Source organism: Lichenostomus cassidix, chromosome 8, assembly GCF_008360975.1.
Source record: "Lichenostomus cassidix isolate B80296 chromosome 8, HeHo_3.0, whole genome shotgun sequence".
Lineage (NCBI taxonomy): Eukaryota > Metazoa > Chordata > Aves > Passeriformes > Meliphagidae > Lichenostomus > Lichenostomus cassidix.
Window position 1 is genome coordinate 15,953,850 of NC_139489.1, and position 18,066 is coordinate 15,971,915.

General features: G+C 37.0%; 2 protein-coding genes across 4 annotated transcripts in view; one reads left to right on the plus strand and one right to left on the minus strand.

The window, feature by feature from the left end:
* Positions 1-234: 234 nt before the first annotated feature.
* GLMN (glomulin, FKBP associated protein) lies at positions 235-17,188 on the minus strand. Of its 3 annotated transcripts, XM_085068059.1 has the most exons (20): positions 17,110-17,188; positions 16,791-16,928; positions 15,485-15,556; positions 15,248-15,373; positions 13,734-13,853; positions 12,593-12,701; positions 11,147-11,393; positions 10,546-10,645; positions 9,407-9,594; positions 8,859-8,912; positions 8,030-8,060; positions 7,570-7,659; positions 6,977-7,018; positions 6,816-6,889; positions 6,420-6,504; positions 5,539-5,648; positions 4,347-4,410; positions 2,222-2,345; positions 762-844; positions 235-632 (listed from the first exon to the last, which is right to left on the minus strand). In XM_085068059.1, exons 3-20 carry the CDS (start codon positions 15,548-15,550, stop codon positions 525-527), a joined length of 1,821 nt encoding a protein of 606 aa, XP_084924185.1. In that variant the 5' UTR covers positions 15,551-15,556; positions 16,791-16,928; positions 17,110-17,188; the 3' UTR covers positions 235-524. The 3 variants fall into 3 exon arrangements, with proteins under 3 accessions (XP_084924185.1, XP_084924187.1, XP_084924186.1); XM_085068061.1 differs by lacking the exons at positions 16,791-16,928; positions 17,110-17,188 and adding an exon at positions 16,962-17,043; XM_085068060.1 differs by lacking the exon at positions 17,110-17,188 and having other exon boundaries at positions 16,791-16,933.
* RPAP2 (RNA polymerase II associated protein 2) overlaps positions 17,142-18,066 on the plus strand; it is a 37,183-nt gene continuing 36,258 nt past the window's right edge. Inside the window, exon 1 of the mRNA XM_085068062.1 lies at positions 17,142-17,275. Within this exon, the coding sequence (XP_084924188.1) occupies positions 17,227-17,275 (49 nt within the window). The 5' untranslated portion in view covers positions 17,142-17,226. The remainder of the gene's footprint in view (positions 17,276-18,066) is intronic.

Here is an 18,066-nt window from a genome sequence, read left to right on the forward strand (position 1 = left end):
TACATTCTGTACTGTTATCTATCTGTACCTTACAGTCCTGTTTCCAAATATAGAAGCTTGTTTGTCAATATTAAAATGTCCTAATAAAAATATCTTATGCTTAAACAGGGCTTTTTAATTAATGGTTCTTCAGTCACTTGATAAAAATATTTGTAATTCACAACACCAGTCAGCAACTATTACCTAACAGATTCTGAAAATTAAAAAAAAACCCAAATGCCCAACCATACCTCCTTGCCAAAGAGAAGAACACACCCCTGCCTTGTTTTCAGTTTCTAAACATAAGAAAAAGCATCAAATTCTGGAGAGGAGCAAATAGACCATATCTGCAAGTCCCATGCAGCAAAAGCAAAAGAAAATAAAAAATATCAGCAAGAAGACTTATGAAGAGCAGCATTTGCAATTCTTCTGGAGGCCACTCTAAACTGCTCTTCTTTCAAGGGGGGTGGCCTCCTTTGTAACTGAAATCTCAGTCCAAATGATCTTGTGAGTCTTTGAATGTTAATTCAAACACTTCAGCTGACTTAACTATTTTCATCCATTACAGCTTTTGTTTTCACTTCAATGAGTTCTTCTACTCGAGCTAGAACACTTTCTATTAAATCAAATGTGAAGAGAGCTGAGTGTAAAACCTGGAATGACAAGAAAGAGGAATGTTATTCTTATCAGATTTTTTTACCCATTGCACATTTACTTTTGTCTCCACATTGAAAAAAAACGTCAGCACTTCTGCGTGACTCCGAAGGGAAGTGCAAACTCACTTGAAGCTGCATTCCAGTAGTCATGGCAGGCATCTTTTCTCCACTAACAGTTAGAGAGCAAACTGTTTTAGAACCGTGTGCCTCTGTAGAAGAAACAACCAACATGACTCTTAGAATTAAAAGAATGTTTAAAATACCAGCATTTCATGACTGTTAAGTAATTATTAAGAACAGAAATCTAGGGATTGACAAAATACATGACAGAGGGTGCTGAACCTTAAGAGGAATACAGTTGGAGTTGGATGCTATGTTTATGCTTTCTGTAACACAAATGTCTTTATTACTAAACACACAAGATCTGCAACTGAAACCAATTTTATAGAGCTCACATGCTCTTTGAAAGGAAAAATAAAATGTTATATGGTCAGTTTTTGATACATTTTTAATATTTCAACATCCGGGGAGATAGCAGGAGGTTCTTCAGCTTGAATCCAGATATTAAATACTTATTTTATTAAGAAAATGCTGCAGGCTTCTCTGTTTCAGGCAGATTACTTGCACCAGACTAAACTACAAGGACAGGTCTGAAAAATAAGGGGAAAACCTCTTACATTCAGACCACATATTTGAAATTCAATGTAATGCTTACGAAGATTGTACACAGGGGAAGAAAGCTAAACCATTTACTGTTAAAAGTTAGATGTTCTCTCCCAAACTCAAATATCTTTATACTTTGTCAAAGGCTAGAGAAATGTAAGAGGGACTTAAGAAAAATCTTCCTGATTAATTTTGAAGGATCCCCTTAAGAAAGATATCCACAGGTTGTCTTGAGAAAAAAAATCCCCTTCTTTGCCTCATACTTGCAGTTTTCAACAAAAGAGGATAAGACTAGGGGCAGAAAGCTGTATTGACATTTTTAGTAGCAGACACAAATTCCTTGGGCTGTCTTAATTATACTGGAGACCACAAGGAACAGAGGATCTGACATACAGAGAGATTGCCTAAAGCAGCTACAGCTCTTGTGCCCTGTGCAATGTGTCTGCTTAACCCAGAGCAGAATCTGATTCTGTGTGTCAGAAAAACAAAAAAAAATTTAAAAATGAATGTAATGCTTCAGGCTTTAGAGAACACTGTGTGACTTATTTCTTCTCTTGTTAACCCCTTCACACCTGGTATGAAACCTAAGGGTTATGTATTCAGAGAGACTTAGTTGCTCCTTTGTAAGATCAAAATCAAAAGTATAAATGCAGAACAAGCTCTGAAGGCATTCATGTGACAGTTCTACTAAGTTTCCATAAGATTTACAAACGTGATGAAAGATAAACAAGTTCAGATTTTTCGGATCAGTTATGAAAATTTTTTATATATCAACTACACTATTATTATTTGAAGTTTGGAATAGTATCAACAGTTAAAGAAAACCTGATCTATACCTTATTCACCAGTTCTTCATTTCCAAAGGATTACAAAAGTTTCTAGATATGAACAAAGCTAAGAAAAAAAAACCAACAAAAACTAACCTTTTCTGTTTTCTTTCTTATTTTTAATTTCTGCTTCATAATGTGCTTTTGACATATTGAGTCCTACACGCAGTGGTTTTAAGAAGTTCTGCTCTACCTTGTCAAGTGTGGTCCATACACCAGTCTATTCAAACAGAACAGAGAAGGTTACAAAATGTTTTAATGAAGCATTGCAATATTAAACTTTTGAGCACAAGTTTTTTTACTAGTCTTTAGAACTTACTCTTCTCTGGTGGGAGGAAAAGAGAAAAAAAGTAATTCAGACACATGCATTTAAGCATGAACAGCATTGTAATGGGTATTTAGGCTCCTCTTCCTTACTTTATTTGTTGATTGGATAATTAAGTCAAAAAAAAAAAGGAGGCAGAGGGAAGGAGGACTCAGTATGTAGGCTGCTAACTACAGCAATGGAAATGCACATTTTCAGCTTGTAGTTATAAGCAAAGTTAAAACAATCTTGGTGTTCTGGAGGGTAGGTTCTAGGCCCTTCCTCAGGCTAGAATCTCTACAGCAAGTAAATGGCAGTTGTAGGCTCCTCTCAGATAATTCAGCAGCAAAACAGAACAAATATTTAAATTAATTTTCCTGAATTAACAATGTATTGCGATGCCAAATGAAAGTTCTGATAAATATCATGCTTCCCAAATGTCTATAGTGCACTTAAAAAGCATTGTAGGAATGTTACTGGATATGCTACTATCCCATCCATCAGCACAGTAGCCACAGTGACAGTGAAGTCCTCCCCAGTTTGGCATGGGTGGAAAGAAGGAGTTTACAATAATGGCACTCAGGAAGAAAGAGGTGCAAGGAAAAGATGCTCAAAAACAAGGCTGTTCCATGGTTACATAAAGGAAAATAACCATGTAGTTACAAAACTGCTGCAGGAGGAAACAAATACAAAGCAGCCTTTGTATCCTTAAAAACAGGAGCCATTTATACAACTCCTTTCTTCAGGCAGTATCCTCCAAGGGCAGAACAAGGATGATAAAAGTAAGAATTTTCAATGTTAAATATAGTGAATCCACTAACGACAGTGGAAAATTCACCAAATATTAATACTAAATGACACAAAGCTAACTGTTCAAATAAGAACAGCAATTACTTCCACCAGAATGTGGCTAAAAAAAGGAACTTTATAGAAGAATACTTATTTTTAAACTTAATGAAAATGCTTGTTACACAGCAATCAAAATATCTGAACTGACATGAAAAGAGGCATTTTCTTTCTGCCTCACTTGCACTATATGAAGAGAGACAGGAAGTCAAGAAGAACTGACAGAGCCTAAATTTAAGGGAAAATCAGAAGATGTGATGCTATTTTTTCCTCAAACCTGTACGGACATTCTTTCTGCCAGGTACTAGACAGCACTGTTAGAACAGCTGAGTGCTACTACATGTAATTTTTTATTAAGAATAAAAGAGGAATTCTTACTTTTCTTACAAAGCTGTGTATTTACATGCAACTGAGTGGACCATAATGAGTACTTAAAGAGCAATCACCCCTTAAACATGAGAAACAGATATAGTCTATCAATACTAACTAATTACATAAATAGTAAAATACAAATGCACTCACTGAAAGCTATTTTTGCTTTTCATTTTCATTACGGTTTTGGCAATCAGTGGCAGTTATTTCACTATTATTCTACTTACACTAGTAACATTATTAGGCACTTACAAAACTTATTCCTAGATCTCAGATTAGTCTAAAAGTAGATCAGAATTTCTTCTGTATTTTAGAAACCAGAAAATGGTGTTATTGTATTATTATTTTTATAAAGAAATCCACTTGGAGGTTTGTGGGATACCAGTGAATAAATAAGCAAGAAAATTTTTTTCATATGGGAATACTTGTTGGGTATGTGACTTTGTGGTGACGTACTCTAATGTTATGGACATAGATCACAGAACAAAAGGATTAGTTTGTTTATAGTTAACAGTATATATGCAAACATTTTCATCAGAATAAAGGAACATATCACCTATTTCCTAATGTCTTAATAAAAGCATCACTTCTGGGGAACTAAACATTGCAAAGAAAAGTGCAAAACCCATGCTATTTGAATCAAGGAAAACAGTGTTCATGTGAATCCAGCTCTCAGCTAATCAATCAGTTGGTACTTACTTGATTATCACTTTCACAATCTTTGATGACTAAGTATCTCAGCAGATTTAGTGATGCCATAATCCTGTGAATTAAAAACATACCATTTATAATCTAGAGCACAGATACCTATTAGCAGGATAGTAATTTCAACTGTCCATTACTAGACATCATAGGAGTGTCCATTTTTACAAAAAGCAACCACCCATCTGTTGAGCAGTATAGCTCCACCTAGAGCACCAGTCTGATGTCCATAGAACAGTTCACACTTTGCAAGTAACAATGAAACTGTCATCAGGTTGGAGAAGGCTGGTGATGGTGAGGCAAAGAGTTCTCTGAAGAGACAGAACCTCATCACAGAATTTATTAGATGCCTCACTGGTGATCCAAAGTTGATTTGAAACTAGTGCGACAGTTTTATTACTCTACTGAATTTTTCTTTTGAGTGCTTTTTAAAATAAGTCTTTTGCTTTTGTTTTACCATACTTATGAGCAGAAATTTTTTATTGCTTTTTCCAGATAAAAAGTGCAATTGCATATCATACTTCTAGGCTTTTTTAAGCAGGTATGTGTCCATCTGGACATTATCACCCCACTGATTTACAAGCCCAAGCATCATCATGGTCACCCATTATACAGGAACACTTGTCCTATATACAGGAGATTTTCAGAGATATTTCAGCTATTTTTTTTATTTTTTAATGCAATTATTTACTGCTCATGAGGATCTGTAATTCCAGTCATGAGATACTGGATTCCCAGTACCAATCTGTGAAAAAGCCTCAAAAATGTCTTGCACTGTAAGCTGCATCTGATAATTGTTATTCCCCTGCATCACATTAGACAACACACCACATTGCTTTTATTCCTCCAACTGCTTCTGCAGAGAGCGGACAAACCATACATTCCTGAAGAAATAATGCTTTACCCATTAGTTATGTAATTTCCCATCTGAAGTCTTACATCCTCAGGTAATGGAGGAGGAAATCCTTTTTTATTATTAAAAATTAATGTAATGGCACTGTGACATCCTTCTATGCCGAGCTGGTTGAAATAAGTGACCATTTCCATTTCTAGTTCCAAAAACTTAAAATGCATTGATGTTGTCCCCTCATTAATTAAACGACCATACACATCATTGTAGAAAGGTAGCTTGAAGTCTTTTTAAATGATGAAGAAAGGAGAAAAGCCTCTAACTGTGACTACAACTCACCTGTCTGAGTTTTGCAGAAGATCAGTCTCAGCACCTTCTGGAAGTGAAAGTACTAAATCTAGAAGGGAGATCAGGTGATGTCCTGTAAACCAAACGTTGTCATATTCCGTCTGAAAAAAATACAGAAAGATCAGCTGAGTGCAAAATTTAGGTCTTAAATAATGTAAAAATAACTTGCATAAAACAGAAAATGAAAAAAAAAAAAAAAATCAAACACTGGAAGATATGTTTTCTAATTATCACCTGTGAAGCACACAGACCAGCCTTTTCATAAATCTAGAATTATTTGCATTTTTGACAGTCAGGAAAGAAGTGTAGTAAGAGAATTCTGAAGCTGCATAGTAAAAAGTTAATCATTTAGTTTTAATTAATTTCCCAAACTTTCTGGTATAAATTATTATAAAATATGAGATTAAGACGGCTTTGATCTAGCTCAGACCTTCCTGATGGATTTATCATTTGCAAAGCACTCAGAATAAAATGCTGACTGTCATCATAAAAGCCAAGAAAAAATTAAGAATTCCATCTGGACTGTAACGTTTGAGTTATATTAAAGAAATAAGGAACTGTGGGGATAAAACAATATACTGAGCAGTTCTACTTTAAGAAAGAAATGTATTTTCAAGCACAGAAAAGGTAATAACATCTTAGAAAAATACACTAAGATTGTGCAATTGAAAATACAACTGTAAAATAATAATCTAAATATGCATACACAGAAAAAGCCAAAGTAATGTTTTTATTAAAATTTTCCAATCTTGTCTTTCTTTTCAAAGTGGATTTTTTTTTGATGCATCACTCAGAGTTTAAGCTGTAGACATTTTCTCAACATAATATAGAATTTGAGATGGCAACTTATTTTCTATTGGTAACAGCCTCACCGTTAATGCTAAGTGAATCTGATCTTTTATATTTTTAATAATGTATCCTTCCACACCAGCATGGTTGCTTGTCTTCAGTAAACACCTTCAAACAAACAAAACAAAGATATTATCTCTTTAAAGCTGCCCATAGAGTTAGCTCAAAACTTAGACAACATTCACTAAGTGGGAGTTTTACCACAGAAAAACAGTATGACTATGTAACCTTTAAACACTGGTTTATATAAGACAGCTAATTTTATATGAGGCAATTGAAATTCATTATGTAGCAGAAAATTAACACAGTAAAATTAATGTGGTTTATCAGATGGAAATTCTGTCAGAAATCATTGTATCTATGCAATTAAGCTGCACTAAGGGTGATATTACACGATCTACAGTAACTTGGATGCATACCTGAATAATGTGTATTTTCCCTCTGTGTCAAACTTGTCTATGAACAACTGCAAAATATTTAAACTCTTCTTTCTCTAAAGAAAATAGAGATGTTTATCAGATGAATTCTATAAAAAATTATTTCAGCACTTAGAACTGATTCTGTAGGCCACTTAACCTACCATATTCTCCATGGGACAAAGGGTCATAATTTTCACCAAATCCTGCAGACATAAAAAGGAAATATAATCTATAATTACATACAAATTATTACATTACATCACACTGACTAAAATCTAAGCAAGACTTTTAAAAAACCAACCAACCAAAAAAGCCACAGCACACTTGAGAATGTCCAGGTGATTACAGGAAGATTGACATCAGAGAAATTCAAGATAACTTCAGTGGTCAAAATCCCAGAGCTGATACACAAGAACACTAGTCTTGTACTGTTGGTTCCTGACAAGAATGTAGCCAAGCAGCAGATTGGCAAGCAAGAGACAAAAACGAGCAAGCATCACCTTTCAACTAAGATCTGTGCCCACCTGCTTCAGTGACCTGCACATACACTGGGTGTATTTTAATTGTCACTGAAACTTCATGCTGTAGCAGATAGAGAAGACAAACATTTCTGTATTGCAAGACACTGAACATTTCAATTTAAAGGCACAGGTGTACAAAGGTCCAGTAATATGCCCTCTCTCAGACACCTGAAAGACAGCTAGGTATTATTTCTAATCAAACTTTGAAGACTCTGTACAATGTTTCTTATTACCTGAGGTACATTAATAAAGTCTCTGTATTCTAAGTAGTGATGGAGAAGGCTGTTATCTTCCATTCTCAATAAACAGCTCTCAAACAGATCCTGCACGTGGGGAAAGAAAAGAAAGCTGCCAACAATATGCACATATATGGGACATGAATCTATCAGCTTAACATTTCATGGCTATAACAGCCTTCACACATAAATAGTCATTCAGATATTGCAAGTTCATAGCAGCTGCAATTACGGGGATAGCTGTAGTTTAAACATTTATGCAGGACTGTAAAGTTCAACTAATACAGGTATTTGTAAGACTGAAGAACACTTAATTAAGCCTCAAAATATTTCTGGAACTATTATCTGAACTATCAGTTGTACCTCTCTTAGAAGCAGAAACAAAAGCTTTACCATTCCTTAAATTAAAAAAATAAAACATTCTAACATTGAAAATGTAATTTAAAAAACAACTTACAAGTCCTTTAGATAACACAGATTCTTCTGTTCTAGAAAAAAAAATAATTTAAATTTTAAATTAAAAAGACAGTTGATATTTCAGAAGAAATAGTTGAACAGAGGTCAACAAGAACTTGTCCCTCAACAATTTTCATTCTATTTTCTAAATACAGAATCTTCATTACTCCTCTCAAAGATTTTTAGAATAAACTTGCTGATGAAAAGTTTAATATTAGACTCATCTCTTCACAGTCAAAAATTATTTTTTTCCCCTCAGTATTTAGAAGTGCTCAAAAGCAATGTCATCTCTCACAGGTATTGAGATGCTGATTACCAAAGACAATGGAATGGTAAGCAGTCATAATAGGAAACTTCCTTCCACAGCAGCGCTAGAAGCTATTTGCTAACACTGCTGCTTATGGAAGGTGAAATAATCACAGCATATAGTAAAGTTGGGTTTCCTTTAGAAAGCCTGACCTTATCATTTTGCATATCATGTCAGAATACATTCAAATAAATATTATCACAATAGTTGTCGTTCATAATAATTATTAAAGAAATGCAAGAATACATTCTAATTATTCTACATGTGTTTAAACTACCTTGATTTTACATTTCCAGAATAAAGGTTCTAAAAATGGTATTACAATACAAAATGAAAACAATACATAAATGTTTAGACAACTTCTACTTCCTAGTAAAAGAAGCCATCTTGTAGTGGAACTTGCTATTTTAATGCTCAAGTTTAAAAACCTCCTCTGAACTTACCTATATTTCAAATTTAATTTTATGAATTACTGTAAAAGATCCCACTCACTATCTAGACCTGCAAATCACACAAACCTTACCTTTTCAGCAGCACTTCAATATGTGTCATATTGCATAGCAGAAGGTATGGTGGACTAGAAGAGAAGAATTAGGCTGCATTAAACTGCATAAGCCATTCATTTTTGCACATAATTAATATATTTGACAGGATTAGTATTCTTTTTAAAAATTTAAATATCTTTCTAAAATTATTAATTTTTAAATAGACAAAAAATTGTAAGTCAAATCACTGTTAAAAACTCATATGTGGAAACTGTCTATAGATATGTAAATGAACATTTAATACACATTAATTTTCAGCACATGACTAATCATACCAGTTTCTGTGAAAGGACAGCTCATGTAAAATTAAACTACAATATAGTAATCTGCAGGCACATGTTATTTATACATATGTAAGTTACATAAAATATAAATGCATAAAGGTTGACATAAAATTAATACTTGTGAAATACCAAGTCTTCATTCATAGCTATTCACAAATAAAGTTCTCTGACACTCAGAGTCTTCAAAGTCACACAATCTTCTTATCACAGACTTAAAATAAGTGAGAAAGAATAGTTCTTACCTAAAAACCACTGGAAAGCATTCAACACCAAAATGCTGAACAAACATCAGATATGAAAGACATGCCAAAGAATCAGCAGAATTCTTCTGCTCTATGTCTGCAAACTCCTGATCCTCCCAGGGCGAACTTTGGCTTTTATGATGTACAAACACTAATGGTATTAATTCTCTTATATTCCACAAAATGTCCTAAAAAACAAAGATAAATTTCCTATAGTTGCCTTTACAATACCTGTATACCAATTAAGTTGTAAAGCTCTAACGGTATTTACAGTACATTCTCTTGTACAGTATGCATATAAATATAATTATGTTACGTTGATAATACATAAATTAATATGAATATATGACATTTATGATATATGCACAAACATACACCAAAAAAAAAAACCTGCAGGAAAATTAACTAGTGTTATCTAGAAGAATGGTACTAAGACAGCAAAGTCAAGCACACAAAAGGTAGCAAAAGACAGAATAAAGATAACCTGCAAACTTCTAGTTCAGCTCCTTTATCCCCAGTGCTATGAGTAACAATAGGTTCATGAACACATGATGCCACAGGATCTCTGTGTTTTTCAGATCACAGAATACTCAGTATTTTGGGTTTTTCTCACCAATATGGTACAAAATGGTTAGCTGCTAAAGGCAAGCCATGCTTTAAGTTAGAATTGCTCTATGTGGCCTTTCTTTCCCCTGATGCTCAACACAAGGAACACCTGACATTTGTACATCAAAAATACTACTGTGGTTACCCCCCAGCCCCTTCACATGGGAGATCAAGCTCAGCTGACTATTCTGGGGTTGTCCAAACTCAACATCCAGGATGGCACATTTTGGAAAATTACAATTATACAAGATATCAGACAGTCAAAGCATGACTTACTGACCCTAGCTTCAGCTCTCACTACCTAATGCCATAAACAGAAGTAAATTTCTTGAGAGAGAGAAGGTAATTCATAATTAGCATTAAAAACATGGATTTGGACTGTGCCCAACAGGAAAAGCAGGATATATCTTACAAGGCCCAGAAAGTCTCCCCACTAACAAAGAAGTCAAAATGAGCTCTGGAACAAATTACAGGCAATTGTGAACTAGATCACTGGTTCTGCACACACTGTAATTAATTTTGACTGCACTCACTATAATTTCAGTTGCAAAATGCCGAAAAGGATGTTCTTCAATGCCGTCAAGTTCTTCAAGCTGAGCTGTCAATAATGGGTATTTCAGGCTTTTCATACAGCTGAAATAGAAAGGGGTAGAACTAAACCACCAATAGTCATAAATACAGACTACTATACTGTTATTAATGACCAAGAATAATGCCCCTATTCATATTAGCAGCTGCTATTCAAGGTATTCCAAGGAAAATTAAAAAAAAAAAAAAAAAAACAAAAACCAACCAACATCTCCTGTAGAAGCATTCATTAGCCTTCACCTTCAGACTGTGATTATCCTCACTGTTGTAAATTTGGAATACCAAATCAGCTTCACAACACAGCAACTAATAATTCTTTACCATGCCCCTATACTAAAAATAAAGTAGTTTTCACCTTTCTTCTCACACCTCATAAATATGTAAGGCCTATTTAGGGGTTCTCTGTCAAAATACCACATTAGTTAGATACACGTTGGCAGCATTATAAAACATTAAAAGGTAATTTATTTGCTACCTATATAATAAATGCCTACTATTCATTTTGTTAAATTACAGGAATAGATAACACTGACATAAAATGCTCACAATTTTATTAATTCTTCTTTCAGCTCCATGTCATTGTATTCCGATGACTTTTCCATATTTTTAACAACTTCATTCACAAAAGGTTTAGCAAAGTCCACCACTGCATTACAACACTGACAGAGACCAAGTTTATCTTCCTGTATTTGTTGTTTTGTATAAGGTACAGGTAAGGGAGTAAGTTGATTCATAATCATGGCCAATGACAAACCCACTGAGTAGGCCTTTTTGTTCTGAAGTTTCAAAAGCACTGGGAAAAAGAAAAGGGGAAAAGAGAACATTTTGAGACAATTAAGTTATTACTTAATAGAGGAAAACATGAAGAAAAACAACATGACTACATAAGAAAACATTTTCAGGGAAGGAGAGGGACTGATACTGGAATCACAAGAGCAAATTCAGCAAGACTTAACATCATCACCTAGTTTAATATGCTGTAGTTAACATGAACGTGTATTTGCAAATAACAGATACTAAAGTTGTCACACATTTCAACATTCTTCCTTTCTGCACAGCACCATGATGAGGACCAAAAAATCCACTTCCCTAGAACTGGGCTGAGTGAAATGACACATATCTGACCTGGAAAACACATTTATTACTTGACTCCTTTTGTGCTTGGCAAAACCAGAGACAGAGGCCCAGCTTTTCTGATGAGTAGCCAGCTGAGAAGCCCAGCTTTTCTGATGAGTCTATCGGAGGCAGCTCTGAACTGATTTTTACTCCATGGCAAAACCAACAGAGACTTTCCCAGACTGAGGAAGCAGCACCAGAGGCTCTCCACTCTTAACTGGACCCAGTGCAGACTAACTGCAGGTTGGCTATCCAAAAAACCACATATTCCTCATGTTAAATTCTAACATAATACAATAACACATCTTGGAGATTGCTACAATCAGACTTCAACTTGATACACAACACTTAACTTCATCTCACATAACAAAACAGAAACTACTGCTTGTTACCTACTAAGAGAGTGGCCAAACACAACATTTTTATTTTTCATATGTAAGCCTGAATAACACTCTCCTCCCACCAATAAAGTACGTCAACATGCTTCAATGGAAATGAAATTTTTATACCATAAAAATAGAATTGCATGTTTTAAAAGTTAAATAATGAAGAATTCCACATGATTCCCTATTTCTGCAACAACAGCATGGGTGCTTTACACCTCTAAATATAACTGTCATAGGACCACATTCTTGTAAATGATCAAAAATAGCTGAATATTACTTTTTCAACTGATGATATTAGTCCGATCTAAAATCTTTTTCTAACAGGCCAATGTCAGCATGAAATTTATGCCTTGTATTATTCTGCAAAATATAATAGACTGTACAGCTTCTCAGGACATTTGCATTCTGAAACCGTTACAGCAAAGGCTAAACTAAATTGATAAATAAACATTAAAATAATTCAGAAATCACACCATAAACTGAATCCTACCTGTCTGCAAAGGCTGAAGCAATAACATGACAGTTTCACACACTTGCTCTCCAGAGGTCTGCTCAATCTGCTCAAGTAAACCCAAAAAGAGTTCCTTGGGATTGCAGAGCTGCAAGAGAGGAACAATGCATATTTTTTAATAACCATTGTCATAACCAAAAAAATTAATCACTTGCAAATTTCAATACAGAAATTCCTGAATGTCAAGAGAGCAGATCTGAACATCCAAGATAAGATTTAAGGACACAAATATGAAACAATAAGTACTTGTCTACAATTAATGTTTACTGTAGAGCGCGTGTGTGTGTTTCATACACTTACAGCTGTACACAGCTGAAAACATCTAACAGTAAAAACTGACACTAAACCTGATTTTTATGGGTTGTAAAAACCTCACAGTACCTTTCCAAAGTAATCCTTATGAGCAGAGAGAGTAGTAGAATTTGAGTGTGAACTTAACTCAAAGTTTGCAAGGTGTTTGAAGAGTGCATAAATGAAAGAAAACATGATTTTTAAAGATTAAAACATTTTTCCCGACCTACTCCATCGGATTCATCAGGTAATCATTCTCATATTGAAGAACGAATGATTTAAGGAAAAGATTTTGCAGAGTGAATCACAGAAAAGAGAACAATAGCCACTATTCAGACACAGATAAGTGGAAAAAAGGCAAGGTCTTGCAGAATAGTTTTGAAACAACTAAAGAGAGAACATGAACAGAGAGACCTTGAATTAGATACTAGAAAATGCATTTAGCAAGATACAGTAAGTTTTACTCAAGTTAGCTAACTCAGCTAAGATTGTGTTCTTTAGATCAACTTAGCTCATTATGATGTGAAAACCACCACACCTCTGATGCTGAGGCTACCATTTCCAAAGAGCCCTATCCGCTGAACATGCATCATGAATTTAGAATTTGCTGTACCTTTAAATCAAGGTGGCAGAATGTTAAACCAAGAGCAGATTGTCCAAACAGTGATGTAGATTCATTATGCAAATATTGTCAGAATTGAATTATATAAATATGTTTGTATTACTGGCCTTTGGTGTACTAGCTTTGTGGATTAATGATCTAGCATCCCTTTTTGTGCAGGACTTCCCTTCCATTATTGTATCATAATCATGTATTTCAAAACCATACCTGTGCCAACTGATCTAGAATCCTCAGGCAGTATTCTCGCTTATCATCTCCTTGTTTGTACATGAAAATACATCTAACAAGAGGAGAAATGAGATTCCATCCCATATTCTTGATGATAACCTAAAAAACAGATTTTCAGAGAACGAACCAAAATTGGATGTCTTCTATACCCAGAAAGATTGTACATATAAAGACCAAAATTGACAACAGATCAATGTCCTGGTTGTAACCATTGCTGTCACTGAATATTTAATAACTATTACCATAATTTAACACACATTGTATTCTCTCCCCATACCTATAAACACAGCTCCATAATTTGTATCATTTTCTTTTACTTATCAACATAAATGTGACAATATATACTTCTAAATGTCTATGACAATACATTTAAAACAGGACAGAACACAGTAGTTGTACTGAAAAAACACTTGGACAAATTATGCTTAACTGAGGGGATCAAGACTTTCAGTTGTTACTCCAAACTCACAAAATTCAAAACCAGATTGTGAACCCCATGTAACACTACTAAAATATTCCACCCTTCACTTCTTTCTGAACTTCCTGTTTATCGCTGTACAGTTTGTTATATTCTCCTAGCATATTTAGTGCCCACAGACATTAGTATTTCAAATTAGCATCAGCCTACTTGGCTCTTAGAGTTTTGGCCAATATTATTATATGCATTTGTGGTGGGCTGACCCCAGACAGCAATTAAGCACCCACCAGCTGCTCCTTCACTCTTGTCCCTCAGTGGGATGTGGGCGAAAGTCAGAAGCACAAAACAGAGTAACTCCGAAGATGAGGACAATTTAATAAGTGAAAGCCAAAAGATAGCAGAGCATGATGCAGGAGAAATAATGCAGACCAACTCCCACCAGCAGACCAATGCCCAGCCAGCCTCCAAGCAACAGCTACTTTGGAGTGGGTCCCCATTCCCATGTTTTTACTGCTGAGCACAATGTTACATGGTATGGAATATCTCATTGGTTTGGGTCAGCTGTTCCAGCTGTGTCTCCTCCCAAATTCCCTGCTTACTGGGGGCAGAGTGAGAAACAGAGAAGGCCTTGATGCTGTACAAGCACTGATCAGCAGTAGTGCAAACACTGGCACATTATCAACGCCTTTTTTGTCACAAATCTAAAGCACAGCACTACACAGGCTGCCATGAAGAAAGCTAACTCCATGCCAGCCAGACCAGGTACACCATCTCAAATCCCTGTCCTGCAGAACAGGTTCATTGGTGCTTTCTCCTAATGGTGCTTTCGTCCTTTCTTTTCTCTTTGCTTCACTCACAGAAGAACAGCTATTAATGGTTTTAAGATTACTGTGACTTGGGTTTCTGTGGAGCACCTGAAGTTACAGAATAATGTGCACTTAATACAGGGCAAGTTATTAGCTATGCATTTGTACAGCCTTGCTCCACAGTGAAAGTAGCTTTCCCCACTTAATAAGCAGTTTTATATTTAATAGTGTTAATAAACAACTAATATATAGGGCAAACTTAAACTCACCTTGTTTTTCTCATTTTGAATTATTTCTAACAACTGAGCTGCATATCCATCTTCCAAACATTTCTGACCTGCTACCATAAACAGGTTAAAATCTTCTCCTTTGAAATCAGCTTCTTCCAGAATTTGCTAGAAAGAAAATATGAATGTTTAACTCCATACTTACAAAACATGAAGGCTGAACTTAGCTGCCCAGTGAGTTCTTACACTCATTACTTCTAAGGAAAGAAAACTACTTACGCATCTTTGTATTATGGCTTGAAGTTCATCAACTGCCATTATAGCTTGACTGTGCTCTTGTGGCATCGAAATCTATTATAAATTTAAGAGGGCAGTATTATATCACATAAATTTAAAACAGAGGCTGAAAAATAAATTATTTTTGAAAAAGTTAATAGAAGAATAAGAACAACCTAGACAGATATTAAGACTACATAATTAGAAAATAAGGGAAAATTCATTTTTAAGTGTATGCTATATTATTCTACTCCCCATATTTGCAGGAGACAAGTATTACAGACAGGAAACAACCTGCATTCTATGTACAGGGAAGCAATTTTTCAAGTACTATCTGGGTCATCTCAAGAAGTTTGAAGGTTTCAGTGACTACTTTGGGCACATACAGGGAAAACTGCAGCTAACAGAGAGCAAGTCTGGGCTCACTGCATACCCAGTGTGGATGCCCACGACACACTACACTTCTTGTGACTATTCTGACCAGAGGAGCTTCTACTCAGCCCTGACTCCATGGCTGGGATGTGAAGGAGCTGATCCAAACAACATGCCAGTTTACATCAACAGTCCAATCAAGATTACATATACAGTATCACATTTCTTTCTAATGTCTAGGTTGGACTAATTCAGTGGCTTTTTACCTCTAAGCATTAAAATTTAAAACTTTCTTGCTAAAAACAACCAAGTTATACACTTGAATAATGTCAAGTATGTACCGAGTTTTATATAGCCAGGACCATGACTAACAATCAAGCTTGGTTATCCCATGTGATAGATCATGGCAGCAATCATCATCTTTATCATTTTAAGTAATGCTATGGGCCTACTCCTGAATATATGATCACTGTGAGTGTCAATTACCTCTACACCTGGCTCATTAGGTAACTATTCATCAAAGCACAAACATCTCCATGCCACGTCCTCAGCCTTTCCTCTTACATTTGACCTAAGCTAAATGAGAAATCACACAGATAATGAACCTATCTGGATGCTTACAAAAGGAGGATAACTCACAAAAGCTTAAAAGGCATCTGTGTGCGACTTTCTTTAATCAAAGAATAAACAACTCACTTTCTATTCTTGACATCTTTACGTCAAGATGACCATTTTAACATCTTTATGTCACTGAAATCTATCCTTTCTAGCCTGCCATTTTAACCAGCTCATTACCACATACTTTATTACTACACGTTGTATTTTTTGAGTTCTTCGTTCTCCAGAACGTTACTAATCCCGCCAAAACAATTTACCAGACTCTGGAACGCCAATACTGTTGCATTTTCAGCCCTCAGCAAGTTCCCAATGTACTCACAGCCTTGAAAGGCGCCCGAGCACCGCCGCGCTGCTCCAGGGATTTACCGGCTGAGCAAGCAGATGCTCTTCGGCCTTAATACTTAATCCGGCTTCCCACTGAATCTTTTAGGAGGTTTCAGCGGCAAGTGGGCAGCATCTGAATCATGGGAAACGTTCTATTAATACTCACCAAACTCCTGCCTAATAAACAGATACCCCAGCCCCTTCTTCGGGCGGTACAACAATCCGGCTGGCACGAAGAGGCTGCCAGCCTCAGCCTGTAACACACGGCTGAGCTAAAAACCGCATGGGCACCCCCTCACCTCACTTAACCTCACCTGACCTCAGCCCGGCCAGCCGAGCCCCTCACGCCCGCGCTGCCGCCTCTCCCAGCCTGGCCCCGCCGCGGCAGTGGCTCCGCCCCGGGTGAGAGGTCGGCGGGCGGAGCGGCGCTGATGGCGATGATGGCGGCCGGGACGGGCAAGCCGCGGCGGCGGCGCGCAGGTGGGTGCTGCTTTCTGCGCGCCAGCCCCCCTCTCCTTCCCCCCGCTGGGCGCTTTGGGCTCTCCCTGTGCCCTCAGACCGGCACGGCGGCGGACTCGCCCAACCGCTATGCCGGGGGGAGCGGTGGGCCGGCCCTGGTGGGCTCTGTGGGCCGGGCGCGGGGCCGTGCTGGGCGGCGGGCTGGGCGAGGCTCAGCTCAGGCTGTGAGGGGTCAGCCCGCGCCGGCTCGCTCTGAGCGCCGAGCCCGGCCTGTGACGGCGGTCGTGCGGCTGCCCAGAGCGCTGCGTCCTTCCTAGGATAACAAACCGGTATCTTCTCTCCCTGCTGCCCTTGTCTTCAGGGAGCAGCTGCCCGGGGCACCCGTGCCGGTGGCTGGGTCAGGGCGGCAGTAGCGGCTGTGTGTGAGGGGCCGGCGCTTTACCTGGCCCCGAGCAGAACCCTGCGGCGGGGCAGCTGTGGAGACAGCACTGGGGGGCAGGAATAAAGGGGGGCTGCAGAGCCTGGGGGGTCTGGCTGGCACAAAGTTATTGTCAGAATTATTTTTCCCTTCGTTTTTTGTGTATACAGAACGTGAGGAATGAGAGTATGAGAAGAGTTAGGCCTGTCTGTTTCCACACTTTAAAAAGTGTATAATTGGTTGCTGAATACCAGCTTACTGAAATCACAGCCATCAAAAGCAAGTTACTGAACAATTCTCTTGATTCTGCTTGCAGTTGACAGGGTTTAGTATTTTTCAGGTTCCAGTATTTTCTGCTGTTAAGAAAGTACACTAATTTCTATATTTCTACATT

Excerpts from the sequence above, each read along its gene's own strand:
- GLMN (XM_085068059.1), bottom strand. The coding sequence starts at position 15,550 with ATGCCACAAGAGCACAGTCAAGCTATAATGGCAGTTGATGAACTTCAA. Across the intron at positions 6,890-6,976 it reads TTTGTCCCATGGAGAATATG|AGAAAGAAGAGTTTAAATAT; the intron begins GTAGGTTAAGTG and ends TATTTTCTTTAG. Across the intron at positions 6,505-6,815 it reads GGAAAATACACATTATTCAG|GTGTTTACTGAAGACAAGCA; the intron begins GTATGCATCCAA and ends GTTTGTTTGAAG.